General features: G+C 37.0%; 1 protein-coding gene across 7 annotated transcripts in view; it reads right to left on the bottom strand.

Annotated features, from left to right (window-relative positions):
• GRID2 (glutamate ionotropic receptor delta type subunit 2) overlaps positions 1–14,824 on the bottom strand; it is a 681,787-nt gene that overhangs the window by 529,247 nt on the left and 137,716 nt on the right. For all 7 annotated transcript variants that reach the window (XR_011679913.1, XR_011679915.1, XR_011679917.1 and 4 more), the window contains exon 2: positions 13,926–14,081. Coding sequence is in view for 2 of the 7 variants with exons in the window: in XM_071431643.1 (XP_071287744.1) it covers positions 13,926–14,081 (156 nt within the window). In the remaining 5 variants the exon portion in view is untranslated. The remainder of the gene's footprint in view (positions 1–13,925; positions 14,082–14,824) is intronic.

Below are 14,824 nucleotides of genomic sequence, written 5' to 3'. Positions count from 1 at the left end.
TAGAAATTGAGAAGAGGAAAAAAAAAAAAAGAGATCCTGAATTAATCAGGTGCATTAGATGAAAAAGTTTTCAACTCATGACAAGCAGGGGCACTTCATGTTTCCATAAAAGTTTTTTTTTCATTTCCTTTTACAAAAGAGACAGATAAATATATTTTTAGACCTTGGGATGATATAATTTACTCTTGCTTGATAAATATTTACAGTTAAACTAAGTGTTGTTAATTTTGTATAAGTTCTTCTGTGCGTCACAAGTGAGGCCCTCAGAGGCTGCAATTCTTTCTTCTCCAGACTCCAAAAAGAGATTCTCGCATTAAAAAAAAAAAAAAAATCTGTGTTGTTTCTTTCTCCAGCTTTTCTGTATCCTTTATAGAACACAGCTCTTTCCAGGAGATAATTATTTAGAACTAAACTCTTTTTGACTTAATTAAAAAGTCTGTTAACCCCTCCAGTAACCACACACAGTCACCCCAAAAACTTCTAAACTTCTCCAAGTCTGTCAAGTATGAACAGTAGTACAATTGTAAAGACTTACACTTATCTTTTGAAACCAAAATAGCCATCCTAATTCACCTCAAGAAACAGAGCAATTTAAAAAGCTGAAGAAAGTAAGAATTTTCTAGGTAAGAGAACTCACATTCATTCTGTAATCTTGCAGCTGAGTAAAAAGTAGAGATCTCCTGAGATGCAGACATCTCATCAAAAATTGCATTAAAAGATCTTTTGCTTCAAGCTTGGATGTTGGTTCCTCAGAAACGTTCAAGTCCTCTTATATAAGTAATGTGAGCCTTGCAATGAAACCTGTACTGCTTCCCAAGTGGCTCCATATCACCAGAAGCATTCAAAATCTGAGGAGGGTGCAGAGCAGGTGGTCTTCAAGCCATTTTTACTGTGATACAGACAATAAACACCTACATTTTTGTTTACTTGGTTTCTGCATCTTCCAGAAAAAGCATTTAAAAAGTCATCATGAACTTTTTGCGTTTGTCCTTTGGACAGTTTATCAAAATCTCTTGTCTTAACACCACAGCATACTAACACGCACATCAGTCATCTTTGGAAAGGCATGAACAAGTCTGTAAATATTGCTTCCATATTCTTCACTTTTTACCATCCCTCACTATTTTCCTACACATCAGTGGCAAACTTCAGAGCTTGTCCATTTGTGAGAAAGAAATTTTATCTGAAAACATACAATAACATTTTGTCTCTTTTCCTACACTGTTTCTGTTGGTTTTTGACATTTCTTACATATTTTTGCATATTTCAACTACCTTTACTAATATTGCACAACTTTTTGCAATGTGAAGAATCTGAGTTTAAATTTGAAATTATTTCTGCTGAGAAGTGACACCCACCAAGATCTCAGCAGCAAGGAAATTTCACAGAGAAAACACTACAGTAACCTAGTTTTATTAATGCTATTTCATTTCCATCTTCAAAGCCTTGACTCGAATAAAAATCACTGTAACAGACACACTGTTGAGCCTATGGATTTTTTTACATGTAATATATTCCAACTTGTACACAATTGATCACACTGAAGTTATCAGAAAGATTTGCTGAGACTGATCCTTCCAAGCATTAGTAGCCGTACAGATTTTCAGAGGTAATCTGGAGTGAAGAATTTTTCACATTCACAAAGCTGGATAAAGACAAGTATTTTTGTTTTCGATTCTTATAGAAACATGTCATCAAAAATGGCCAGATACAGCAAGCACTTTCAGATATAAGCAATAACCATCCAGAAACAACCAACAAGAACAAAGTATCCAAGGGGAGAAGAATGATGGAAAATGTCATCCCTTAAAGAAAAGCACAAGAAGTTCTCTAGAAGCTGTTTGTGGAGGAAGGTACTATAGTTCAGCAATACAAGAATTCCCATGAAGGAAAACTATTCAAAATTCTGCTTTGCATTATCAAAGGAAATCACTCATCCACAGATACTTTGGAAATCACTTTTTTTTTCATGTTGCAAAATAAATTACTTCTCTAGTTCAGATAAAGAATCACAGAATATTCCAAGTTGGAAGGGATCCACAAGGATTATCAAGTCCAACTCCTGAAGCCAATGAATAGACAATGAGGAGGGTTCTACATGAGTTGGTCCCTGCATGAACCATTAATAGATATGAAAAACAAAAGGGGACAAACTTCCAAGTCACTATTTACTGCCAGTGATAGGCTCAGCTTTTCTTCCTTTCTCCTTAAATTCCCTTCCCATTAATGCAAGAAGTGAATAAAGTTTGTTCACAAAAAGTTTTTCTTCAAAAACACCTTTTGTAGTCCCAAAATACCGTCTATAAAGCACAAAGTGCACAAGCTGAAGGCACAGAGCACAAACACACAGGAAAACAAATTTCAAAATTCCAACTAACAAAAAAAAAACCAAACATCTGGAATTTACAACTCTCACACAGAAGATACATGGGACCAACTCTTACAAGGTGACAATTTGTAAAGTAATAAATACTGTAAAATAACAGAACTTTAGTCTTACTATTTAGGTGGAAGTTCCAGAAAATAACTTGAAGCTCAAAAACTAATACACTGATGTGTAACTAGTTTTAAGAATGTCCTTAATGTTAAGGGTGCAGGAAGGACTACAGCTTTCTCATGCTTTTGGAAGCTGCTGCTTTCAGCTGCTCATTTCCACTTTGAAAGGGTTGTTTTCAAGGTGCATTCCTTACAAACATCACAGAACAATGAACTTGTTGATAGGTTTGACCAAGGAATCATGTCTTTCAAAGTCATCCCAATTGTAGCAGCAATTGTGTTACACAAAGAAGAAAGTCCAAAACTCTTCTTTGAAGCATAGTTCATGTCAGAGCTGGAGCATCAGCAGTTGCCAAAGGAGGCTCCAGTTACCATCTGTGCTACTCCGGAGTCTGTTCTGGCTAGGAATAGAAGGTGACCCTGCATACTCACTGCCCATACTCCCTGGAGCTTCCACAAGGAACATCTGCAAATACACAGAAATTTCTGACTTTCCTGTCAGACTGCACATGAAATGAATGTCTGAGCAGCAAAAAATAAAGATCACCCAAAGAGAAGAAATATATGTGAACTGGCACATATGATACATATATCAACCTAGCGTCAAGACTTGACACAGAAGTTGAACTTAGAAAATCTTGAGATGTGATCTTAGCAAGACCAAACATATTTACAAAAGTACATTTTGGAGTTTTGATACTAGTTGTGCTCAAATTCCAAGCCATCTTAAGATTACAGAACTTGCTAAAAACAATTATGTTAAAACACATTGCCTTTCTTGCTAAGTTTATTGAAAGGACTAATTGAGACAAGCCAGAGCCAGCATAATTTGTTACATCCACAGCTGCTTTCCCTATGCAGAAACCAATTCCTGAGAATTTTGATTCTATGGAAAGCATCATAACCTGTCAAATTGATTTTTATGTAACTTTGTGATGATTCAGAGCCAAATTCAAACAAGTCTTACTGATCTAAAGGCCCAACACACAGAAGGTTTAAGTAGTACTTGGCATCAATTATGACCACTTATTCTTCCTTCTGACAAAAAACCCACAAATTTTCACACTTAATTTTAATAATAAAGTTTCAAGCATGAGTACTATGCTAAGAAAAAGAAACTAAATAATGTTAGGGAAATTCTCCATGATAGAGAAATACTGAAAAATAAGTATGTTTTATGTTTAAAAAAATCATTACTTGAGTGGGACTTACAGAGCCACTCAATAACTGTGCATGGAGCTTTCCTGGATGCTTAGCTTTCAAAATGTTAGTCCTCCAAAGAATGAAATTCAATGAATAAAATATCCCAACTGCGTAATTCCTAGTAACTCAATATGATGCTGTTATCTGCTATTGGAAGGTATATTTTCTGTATTAAGAAAGAAGTAGTTGTAACTATGAAAGAGTACAAAGAAAAGCCTATCCTTCCCCAAATAAAGGAAAACATTTTTCTCTCAAGTTTTTTCTTGATTTGTGACTGTTTGTTTGGGGTTTTCTTAATATAAAGATGAGGTAGAAGAATACAATTTTTAATGCCAGGTTAACTAAGACAGCAAAGAACATTACTTAAAAAACATTTTCTTAAGATCGTGCTTTCAGAGGCTTGTTTTACATTCAGTTATTTCTATTCTAAATCAAGGTCACTGTGTTTTGCTAAACCAACTGAGCTAGATGCTGCTTGCTCCTAGGTTATATAGGTAATCTCTAACTCTTTCCTGCTCTCACCACAGTAACCAGTTTCTACCCCATGGTGTGTGGAACTCAACTGGTTAAGCACACAGAAGAATACAATTTTAGCTCAGCATTTGATCTACCAGTGCCAAATTAAGAAGGATAAACACATTTAAAGGCAAGCTAGCCTAATCAAAGCTGCATTATGCCTTGATCTGTACCCATTTACCCCCTTTTCCTTTCTATCAGAAAATTAAGAATAGCTCGGACCTCAGGAAGAAACTCAGATTTCATGTTTTAAATAGAACTAATGAGCCTTTTTACAAATGTCTTGACAAGTCCCTATCTTACATCACCTCACTCTTCAGATTGCACCCATTAGAGAGAATGTTAACTGTTACAACATAGGCAACTACTTTTTTTTTAACCTCCTGGTAAGTCTGAACAGATTTGATTTTCTCAAAACATTCACCTTCTCTCTTCCAGAAACAAAGTCCTCATGCCCTTTTCCACTCAAATGGCATTTCAGAAGTGCAAAAGTCTCTCCTCCTAGGGCAGCTGGTTTTTTTTGTATTTGACAACTAACCATCATTTACTTTCAGCTCCTGGCATCCAGCATTAGAGCAAGCTGCTCCAATATCTGGCTGCACCTGGAACAGGGAGTTTGTGCTCCCCTCCCATGCCCTTAGCAAGGGCTGGCTATGGCAGGGCTTGCCACTGAGCCACAGCTTGCTACTAAAGACACATAATATTTCTGAAAAACAAAGTAGCTTCTTGCTGGCTTCCTTTCCTGCACCAGGTCACAAAGGGATGGGAGGAACATAAATTGTTTACCTGTACATGAAACCGCAATTTCTGAGTACAGCTCTCTGCTACTCTGAGGATCAAACCCTGTACATCATAACGCTCTTGTTGTGAAACATAGTGTCAAAAGACAAATTTCTGCAGGCTTTTACTTATTTAGCTGTGCTTTGTGGCCTGGTACTCTGGAAGATTCATTGTCATCTCAAACTTTTTTCCAGATGTCACAAGGCACAGCCATGACCTGCAGCCATATTTTCTGCTCTCAGCAATACCAGAGGGCCTACAGCCACCTGGCACATTTGGACAACCAGAGGTGCAGGATGTGAAAATGCTGCAAAGATCTACAAGTTTCTGGAGAAAATAAGCCCTTAAAGTAAACAAAATAATGAATACCAGCTGCCAAAGAAAATTAAGTCACTGATTTGGGATTGCTTAAGTATATTCCTGCTCAGGAAAGCCTTTAAGCAGGTGCTTAATTTCCACATCAAGTTAAACCCCATGTGTTAATTCTTTATACCCTTACATAAAGATTCCAAGCCCAAACTCCCACTTGTGTGTCAACAGAACATGAAAGGCTCTGCAAGACTCCCATTTCTATTCCAGGCTCAGAGTAAATGTTTTTTAACCACCATCAACACTACCTGTTTCATCTGCCCTCTGCAAGTGCTGCACTTAGTGTGGAATCCTTCAGAGTGGCTTGGCTCACTTCAATATTCTTTCAGACTACACAATGAAGAACTTGAAAAGATGGGATTTTTAGGAGAGAAACAAGTTTCAGAAGAGCTTGTAATCACAGGAACTAAAGATCCACCGATAGTCAAAACGAATGAGCATTAAAATCCTACAGCAGGCATTCTTTCAAAAAGATAACACAAAAGGTTAGGTTATGGTTTTCCAGTACCATTAGTGTTTTAATAAAACTGTTCCTAGTTTCGACATCTGTCCTTATAACTGCACTCTTTTGCCCAGATAATTTTTCATGAATTGATATTTAGTCAAAATTACTTGGTAGTATACAATAGAAAGGGTCTAAGTAACAGGGAACCAAGCTAAAATATAATTAATTTTCCCATCTAAGAGAATGACCTCCATAATTCACTTCAGGCTTCACCTCCAGAGTTGTCATGGCTCATTTCCTCATTACCAAAATTAGATTTTAAAACACCACTGTCCTCCATAAAGTACACTTTGGTTATACAGAGAGAGAGAGGGAGAGAAGAGTATGATAGATACCCTTTTGCTTGATAGATTTGTCCCCTAAGTTGGGAATGATGTTGCAAACGGGAGATTTAAAATTAAAATTATTTGAAGCACACAAATACCCAATTGCCTCAAATACAGACTGGTCTACTTACTAAGAATACAGTGACCAAAGAGCTAACAGATTATAACAAAATCAGCTTGCAGATGAAATAAAATATTTTTGAGAAGAGAATCAAGAAGTGCAAGGAAGGCTCAAAGGGGAGAATTAAATTAAGAAATTAATTGAAATTAATTAACTCTATTGACTTTTAGACAAGCACTGAAACACATAGATGCAGCAAATATGGATCTGAAAGGAATTGGATCCCTACTTGTATGGTGAAACAAGGACCGGATGACTTTCACTTAATTCATAAAATTTAGCCAGGAGAAACAAAAGCAAAATCTCCAATTAAGATGATGAGAGGACTCAGGAGGACTCCATACAGCAGAAAGCAGCTGAATGCAGCAGTTCATTGCTGTAGTAACCACAACCTGCTGGAAGCTTGCAGGCTGTGAGTGAGGCCTGTCTGGGAATACACATGTCTGGTCGGACAGAGATGATTGACTGCTCCAGTGATTTTAGTGGACATTGCTTCACAAAAAAGATGAGAAGGAAATCCAGATAGTGTGTCCATTACTTATTTAAGGAGATTACTTTAGGGGACTGATAGCTCAGGGTGCTAGTTAAATAATTGGCATCTAGGAAGATGAAGCATCTCTCATTTACTTTGTCTCTATGCTTCTGTTTGTTAAAATACCCCAAAAACCTCCAGGCACAGTGGCTTTAAACGTTTAAACATACTACTGATATCGTTTAATCACATCACAATCTGCATAGCTCTCTAAAAAGTAAACCCCAGCAGTGTGTCAAAGTACATTAACACAGCAGACTGAAGCTCCGTGCTTAATGTATGAAAACACATATTGGGCACTTGTGAACTGCAAGTGGAAACATGTCTATTGCAAAATCAGAAATGATCCAATCTAGATTTAAAGTGTAAGTACTGCAGAAAAGCAGCCTGTCCAGCTTTTCCTACAGTAATGTGATAAATTCGCTCTGCACCTTGCCATCAAAAAGCATCACACTTGTCGAGGGGGTATTTATTAATTTATTTGATCCACCTTTTTAAAAAGGGTTAGAGGTTAATAGTCTCACAGTCACATGCTTTTCAAGCAACAGCCTGGGAAAGAAATTCTTTCAAGCCTATTAAAATTCCTGCCTGTCACTTGAAAGTGGAAGCTCTGATAAAAAAATGTCAAAATCTGCCATAAAAATTAAGTCAAGCCAAACTCTGGCAACTGAAAATGGCAAATGGCATCAGCGTTAGGAAAATCACTCCTGCTGTTTTCAAGTCATGAGAAAGCTGGGGAAGGTGGGCAGGGGAACACTCCAGAGAGGTAATGGTGGGTAATGCAAACTCTGAAGCCCAAAGTCCTCGGTGCTTCACAAACAGCTCACACCAACACCTTCAGTCACAGCGCTGCATTTGAATGCTGCAATGCAGCCAAGTGTAACGGGGGATGTTACCAGGTCTCCTGGCCACCTGAAGAAAAGTGGTTTCCATAGAAACACTAGCTTTCTTTCCTTAAACCACAACAAACATGCAGCATTCCTAAAGTGTGCATCCAGCAGGGATTAGGTGCTCTGGGAGACAAAGTGGATAACAACACCTAAAGGATGCCAGATCTTGCCCTAGCCTTGAGTAAGACTCTTGCCTCCCCTCTTTGGCTCAGCAATTTGGAAAGCCTAGTGCAGAGAAGGCTCTTCAATCACCATAATATCTATAGCTTAATTTCTCACTTGGTTAAAACTAGCCTGAAAAAAGCCATTCCTGACAGGCTGAGTTTTTTTCATTTCTCTTTTTTTTTTATGTGGATTTGGGGGCATTTTTTGAGGTGAGCAGAAATGATTTTAATCTTCTAGCATCTGAAAGTCTAGTACAGTCTGCAGCTGCCAGAGTTTGCTTTCAAACTGGAAACAAAGATAATGGAAGCTGCCTTATAATAGAAGAAAACATTATTACAGAAACAATTTGGAACTAGAAAACATTGGGGCTCAAAACCCAGACGCTGGAGAGTGATGGAACTCTTGCAATTACTGCATCAGCTGTACCACTCTGAGTCCTTTTTGAGAATAAATCTGACCTCCTTTTTACAGCCTCCAGTATGTTCTGAGTAGATTACTTCCAGGCAAAGGAAGGTCACAAGATCTTGGAAATCATTGCTGAAAATGTGTTAAATGTGCATCCTACTCATCCTAAACAAAACCTCTACTACATGTCCCTTTTCTACTTCCATCAGTGGTCACTCCTCCCTAGTATTTTCCTATGCAACCACTGCCTTCCCAACTGTCAGGATGTTATAACCAGTGTATCAAGATCTTTTTTCTTAAGCTGTCAGCACTTGGACTGCCATGGTACATTTATGCAGATTGCAGATCTGATTTCGTGGGGTTAGGAAGACTTAAATGAGAATAAAGCCTGTGTAAGGGAGTAGGCTCCTGACCCAACACCTTTTAAACAAAGAGAAGTGCTGCAACTGCTGGTACATTATGAGAAAGCACAGAGGACAGGTAATTCAAAAAATCTCCTATCATATTATCTGGAGTGCTCATGATAGAAGCAATTTGCAATTGCCAACACTTCCAACAGTTTCTGATTTTACAAAGGAGTTCTATATCATTATTAAAATGCTTCTCCTCCTCTTCTTCCGTGAGTTTTTATAGCTCAGATCCTACTTGATGTTTTCTTCCTCCTCAGCATATCTTTTCACATCAAAATCCATGCTATCAGGAAATAAAAAAGCATATCGGAAATGAAATGGAGGGGCAGTGAAGAAGCTCAACCCTGTAAAGGTTTAATCTCAAACCAAACATGTACTGGTTAATAAACAGCACAAGGAAGGCTGAGAAATATCAAAAAATAAGTGACACAAAGTGAAAGAAAGTTTAGCAGTCCATGAAATCTGTGGATTTAAACAGATTTCTACAGTGATCAGAGAAATGGGAAAGGACAATCTTATTACACTCATCTAGTCCCAAAGGCCAAAGCAGATGTATCCATCAGGTTGTAATTTCTGACCATAAAACTTTGCTTGAATAAAATCCTGCATGTGACCTTCATACATATTGCTGCCCTACAAACCTCTGTTGCTCTACAGCTGAATCCCATTTAGTTATGACTCACTGCCTTATTTACTTCACTGATCACAATAAGCTTTCAAAAGCCATTACGAAGGCTTGAGTTGGTGTCTGTAAGCATACTCTGGTGACTACCCTGAATGACAAAAAGGTTGGGTTAGGGAAAAAAAAAGAAAAATAAGCCTCACACGTATGTGATTGCAATAGGAAAATGTGTTAAAGTTAATTTCAAACGGCTTCAGTCAAACCTATTTGTCACGTGTTATAGGTAACTTATAGAACATTGGATTATTACAGAATTATCATTCAAGATAAGTAAAACATGATATCGTCAAAAGAAGATTAAAAAAGAGTTAGGAGAAAGGAGTAAGATGAAAAAAACCCACTAGCACTACATGAAAAGAAAATGTTTGCCATGAGGTTAAAACATGGCCAATGGACCTCCAAGGACAACACACATCTTTGGCCAGGCTCTGGCTACTTTCCAGATGCTCTGGATGCCTCAAGCACTGCAAACTCATGCAGAGTTTGCTCCGTAACTCTTGGTGTGCAAGTGGAAATGGCAGCACAGAGGCTGAGGAAATGTGCTGCTCAAGGACATGTGTCAGCAGAAGCCAAAGCATTACATCTGGTCCAAGCTACCAAAGCCACCCCCTTCCCTTCCCCTGCCACAGAAATGCAAAGGCCATCACACCTTTTCCATCAGCCATTCTGCTACTATATGGTTGTACTACTAATGACAAATTAAGGACTGGAGCAAACAGCAGGCTCTGAACCATAAAATTAAAGCTTTAATTATTAGTGTATTGAAGTAAGCACCAGCCTAATAAAATTAAGAGAAAGATAAGAGAATAGAGTGATTTTCTGACAAACGAGAAAATAAGTGTTGTATTCATTTCAACCAAATTTCCCAGTGAAAGAAAAAAGTGTTCACTGAAAAGAAATAAAGAATGTTTTTCATATGAAAAAAAAACCCTACAGTTTAAGTATATGTAGAACTCAAACCCTTTTGAAGGCCTGTCCCACCCCTATTTAAATACTGCTGTAAATTGGAGTCTCACAGGAAAGGAAGTAAAGATCATACTAATATATATTATTAGCACCAGTATGGATCTGGATCATAATTCCTTGTTTCATAGTGCCAAATCACTGCCTAGCTGCCATACAATACCTGACTATCCCTACTTCTTTTAATGTCTATATTCAAAGAAAACTTAAGTTTCTGCTTTTTCTTTGTGGTACCCGACATGGGCACAGCATAAAAAAGCCAAATCACAATATTCTCCCTCTCTCAATCACACCAGCACACAATTATTTTAAGACACCACACAGAAGAGTACTATAAATATTGTGAAACATTTTGTATTGACGAAAGAGAGGAAGGAACCTGCCATGTTGGACACTTCCACAGCTGTTACTGTGACCAATCTCAGCAACTGGGCTGCAGCTTCCACAAGGGTATGGGATGAACCACAGCTGCTGCTGGCCCTTTCTGTGGCCAACAAAAGGAAAGACTAATTTTCCTAACTTAAAGAACTTCACCTCGTGTTTCTGTGCACTAGAACATGCCTATAAATGATCCCTGAGGGCACTTCCAGTGATATTAGGGGGCATGTCATTCACAGGTCTTCTAGGATAAAACCACTCAGCTTTGCTATAGTATCATCCCCCCAATCAGAGCTGTTGAAGAGATGCCCTAAGGTACAAGTGGAAGACATTTAAGGGCACTGTAATAATTTATAAAAACAGATTCAGAAGGAAGAACAAAGTACTGCACAGCTGGCAATCCTCTCAAATTATTTATCTTTACATCCCAAAATCATTATGAAGTGTCTGAGTATTTCTATTTACCTTGTTTGGGAGTTACTTGCCAATCTCAATAATAAAGTGAAATAAAAGATTTTATGCAGGTTGTCCATTACTGCATCATTACGAAAATAACTCTGTGCCTAATGTCTTGTTTCATGACATCTTTGGTCACGACTTGTTGGATTTCTCAAATTCACGGTCCTAGGCAAATTCTTTATCCTTCTCTGTTCACTGAAAAGGGCAGTTTAAAGATAAATTTAGACCAATTTTAGACCAATTTTAAGCTATTATTATTAACCTAATGCTTTAAATAAGCAATTTACCAAGCATTAAAAGTTGAGAATTTTAAAGGCTCTTTTGTAGTTTATACAATGAGAAAAATCTCAAAACTTTAAAAAACTCCAGATATTGCAGCCTAAAACAAAGCAAATGTCAAGCAGTTTATATAAAAATAATTAAAACAAGCAAATCGTAAATTAAATGAATAGTATATTTTTTGAACATTTAGGCTGTGCTTGATAGGAGAGGCCACAGACCTCAGACTCAGTGGTGTTATGATTCCAAGGAAAGAGACATGCTTGCATGAACAAGGCAAGTTTGAGAATACTGAATGTTACACACTGAAAAATATAGATGTTTAGTCTTGTTCTAGCATTTCTTTTATAAGTAAAAGACCAGAATGGCCTGATTGTTTAAATGAACATTTTTCCTGGTGTTTACCACAGTGCATTTCTGCTAAGCATTTGTCCCAGTTATAAACCATGTCAATATGCCACTTCTACCAATATGTGGCAAAAGTTAGAGTGGTCCCCTTCCCTGCTACTAACACTTATAAAAAATACAATTAGGAGCAAGGGATGAGTGATACAGAGTTACAGAGAAAAGGAGAAAGGCAAGAAACTGGTGCAAAGTAATCAAATTATTACACTGGAGCTGCTGCCTGTGTTCAGTTAAAACAAAACACATTGACTCTGGCATAATATTTTAACAAGCAAAATGTCATCAATACATACATGCAAAAGATTAAAACCTTTGTTCTTTACTTGGATTATTCCAAACAAAATACAGGGCTCTTAAAAAATAAGGAATATGATATCTGCTAGGCATGCAGCTGTATTTGACCATGCATTTACAAGAAATAGTTTTTACTGGAAAATATTGAACTCATTAATATCACAAAAGACCTTTCACTCACCCACCAGATGGTAATGAAATTTATGTCAAATCTGCTCCATAAGCATTTCAAATGTTGACTATACTTTCAACAACAAACACAACTTTTGCATAAAATAATAATTGAATAATGAAATATTGGATCATTAACTCCTTCGATAGTTGTACTTTACTAGGCCTTCCTAGTTTCTCTAAGTCACAAATAAGGTACTTAAAACATAATTTTGTGAAATAGTTGGCAACTACTCCACCACAATGATACAGGAAATAAATAGCTAAGTTTCAGAGTTAATTAATGCTAAGCAGAGCATCACCTAGCATTCGCCATCCTGGATTAAAAAAAAAGCACTCACATACCAACAATGTAGAAGGCATCTTAAAAAGAGAGTTCACTTAGTCATTTTCCCCTCTGAATTCTACAAGCATCAAGTACTTCCAGTTTCCATATTAGCCTTTTCAGATTGAAAGAGATGAAATTGATTCTAATTGGAATACTCTCAAAATCATGTCTTTCACTGCTTCAGCCATAGCAAGCAAAGACTGCAATGCTTCTCATTACACAGATCTATCTACTTGCAAAATTTGACAAAAAATTACTAAATCACTAAATTCTCAAAAATTAAGAATGTCATTGGTAAAAAAAAAAACCAAACTAAGAATTTTCCTTAGCATTGCCTTGTCAATAATACATTGAAACCAAACCTTGTTCCACAAATATTGGAACAACTAACTGCATATTTCCCTTAATTCTCAAGCATCTATACAGAGCTAGAAAATCAGCGAAATTTAGGTTTTTTGTTAAGAAAAGTTTAGTAATATAACTGAAATAAATAACTTTGGCATCTCAGGCAGAAGTCACTGTTCCAGAACAGCAAAGAAATAAATGCTTAAACCCCAAATTTGAATCCATATTTCTCAAGACTTGTCCCAGCGGTCTTTCCGGAGAACTGCTCAGTCACACCAGTGATTTACTAATCCAGCTCAGAGGGATTCCAAACACTATTTTCTCTTATCATCCTGCCACTATCACAGGAGCCCAAAGCAATGTCGTCATCCCTTGTCCAGTAATTGTGGCATGACACAAAGGACAGGCTGAGAACAGCATCATGTATTGGGCACAGGCAACTTTTTGAATCTTCAGGTTATCTCTAATCCCCTCTTTAAAACAGGTAACCTTCTCAAGTGGGTGGGCTGAAAAGGTTATCCATGCAACAACCTTTATTTTCCAACAAATTGCCATTAGTTGCCCAAAATTAAACCAAAAATTAGTAGGAAGTAGTCATCATTTTGGCAGTAACTTCCAAACAGCCTGGAAAAGGGGAAAGAAGTAGGCAAAGTGTGTCTGACCTCTTTATCACATTTCAACAGCCTATACATAGAAAATGGATAAAAGCTGAATTTATAGCTATAAGTCACTAGGACCAACAGAAACCAAAGCAACTAAAACCAAAATTAAAGATACTATTTGATATTTTGAATAAAAGAAGCCAACAAAAATGACAAATTCCCATAAAGACAGCAGACTGTCAAGGTAATATTTTGCATGTCACAGCAGAAACAACAATAGGAAATCTTTTTAGTGTCCTACCTTCTTGAACTGCCTGGAAAGGATTGTTGCCATCCACAAATGTCACTGAACATGTGATTTTCTCTGTCTGTAAGATTTCATCATTCTGGTTGAGATCAGCTACTGCCATTCGAAAAACTTCCTCATCTTTTTTGGCAGATTCATCAAAAATTGCCCCTGTGGAGGAAAGAAAGAACAAGAACAAAAAATCACATTGCACCTTTCATCTCCAGTATCCAAAAGCATTAATCATAAGCACTTAAGACTTTTCTTTGCTAGAACATCATCTCTTCCTCATCCTTAAAACAAGGTTCTCTCTATACAGAGCCCAGAAGTTGTTTCACAATATAGAGAATTTTTATATTCTGACATAATTTAAGAAGTATATTGAAGGAAAGCATTGATGCCAGCTAGAAATATTGGGGGAAACTAGTTAGGCACAAAGCAAATGACCTGCATAAGAACATGGCTATGAAATGAGAATTGAGTTTTTTCCAAAGGTGCCATTTAATATATTGGATGACTACAGTGGGTAGGATCTACATTTAACATCATGTCTACTGACAATCAAAAAATAGAAAGTTCAAACAAAGTGAGAATAAGCCCAAAAAGGTAGCAGCACTGGGAAAACGAGGTAGAATTGACACCTACAATCAATAGACAGGTCAGGAGCCAATATAAATTATTTCAAGTGTAATACCTCTAGGATTTGCAAAACAACAATTCCAGCTAATAGTCAGACTCTTGAAGTCAATAAGTTAAATTTACATTTAAATGGTTAATTAAAATAAGTACTGCCTATATAAATCTCACAGAAAGTGAATCTTCTACCTATTTCTTCAAAACATTTAAGCAGAACATTACAAACAGGGAAACAAATGCAAGAGGAGCTGGCAGAATGAGTGCCCAACTCTCATTTA

The sequence above is a fragment of the Agelaius tricolor genome, unplaced genomic scaffold, assembly GCF_023055355.1.
Source record: "Agelaius tricolor isolate 1412-34295 unplaced genomic scaffold, bAgeTri1.0.p SCAF_8, whole genome shotgun sequence".
NCBI lineage: Eukaryota > Metazoa > Chordata > Aves > Passeriformes > Icteridae > Agelaius > Agelaius tricolor.
The sequence above is the reverse complement of the archived record's forward strand: the minus strand, read 5'-3'. Positions and strand labels throughout refer to the sequence as shown.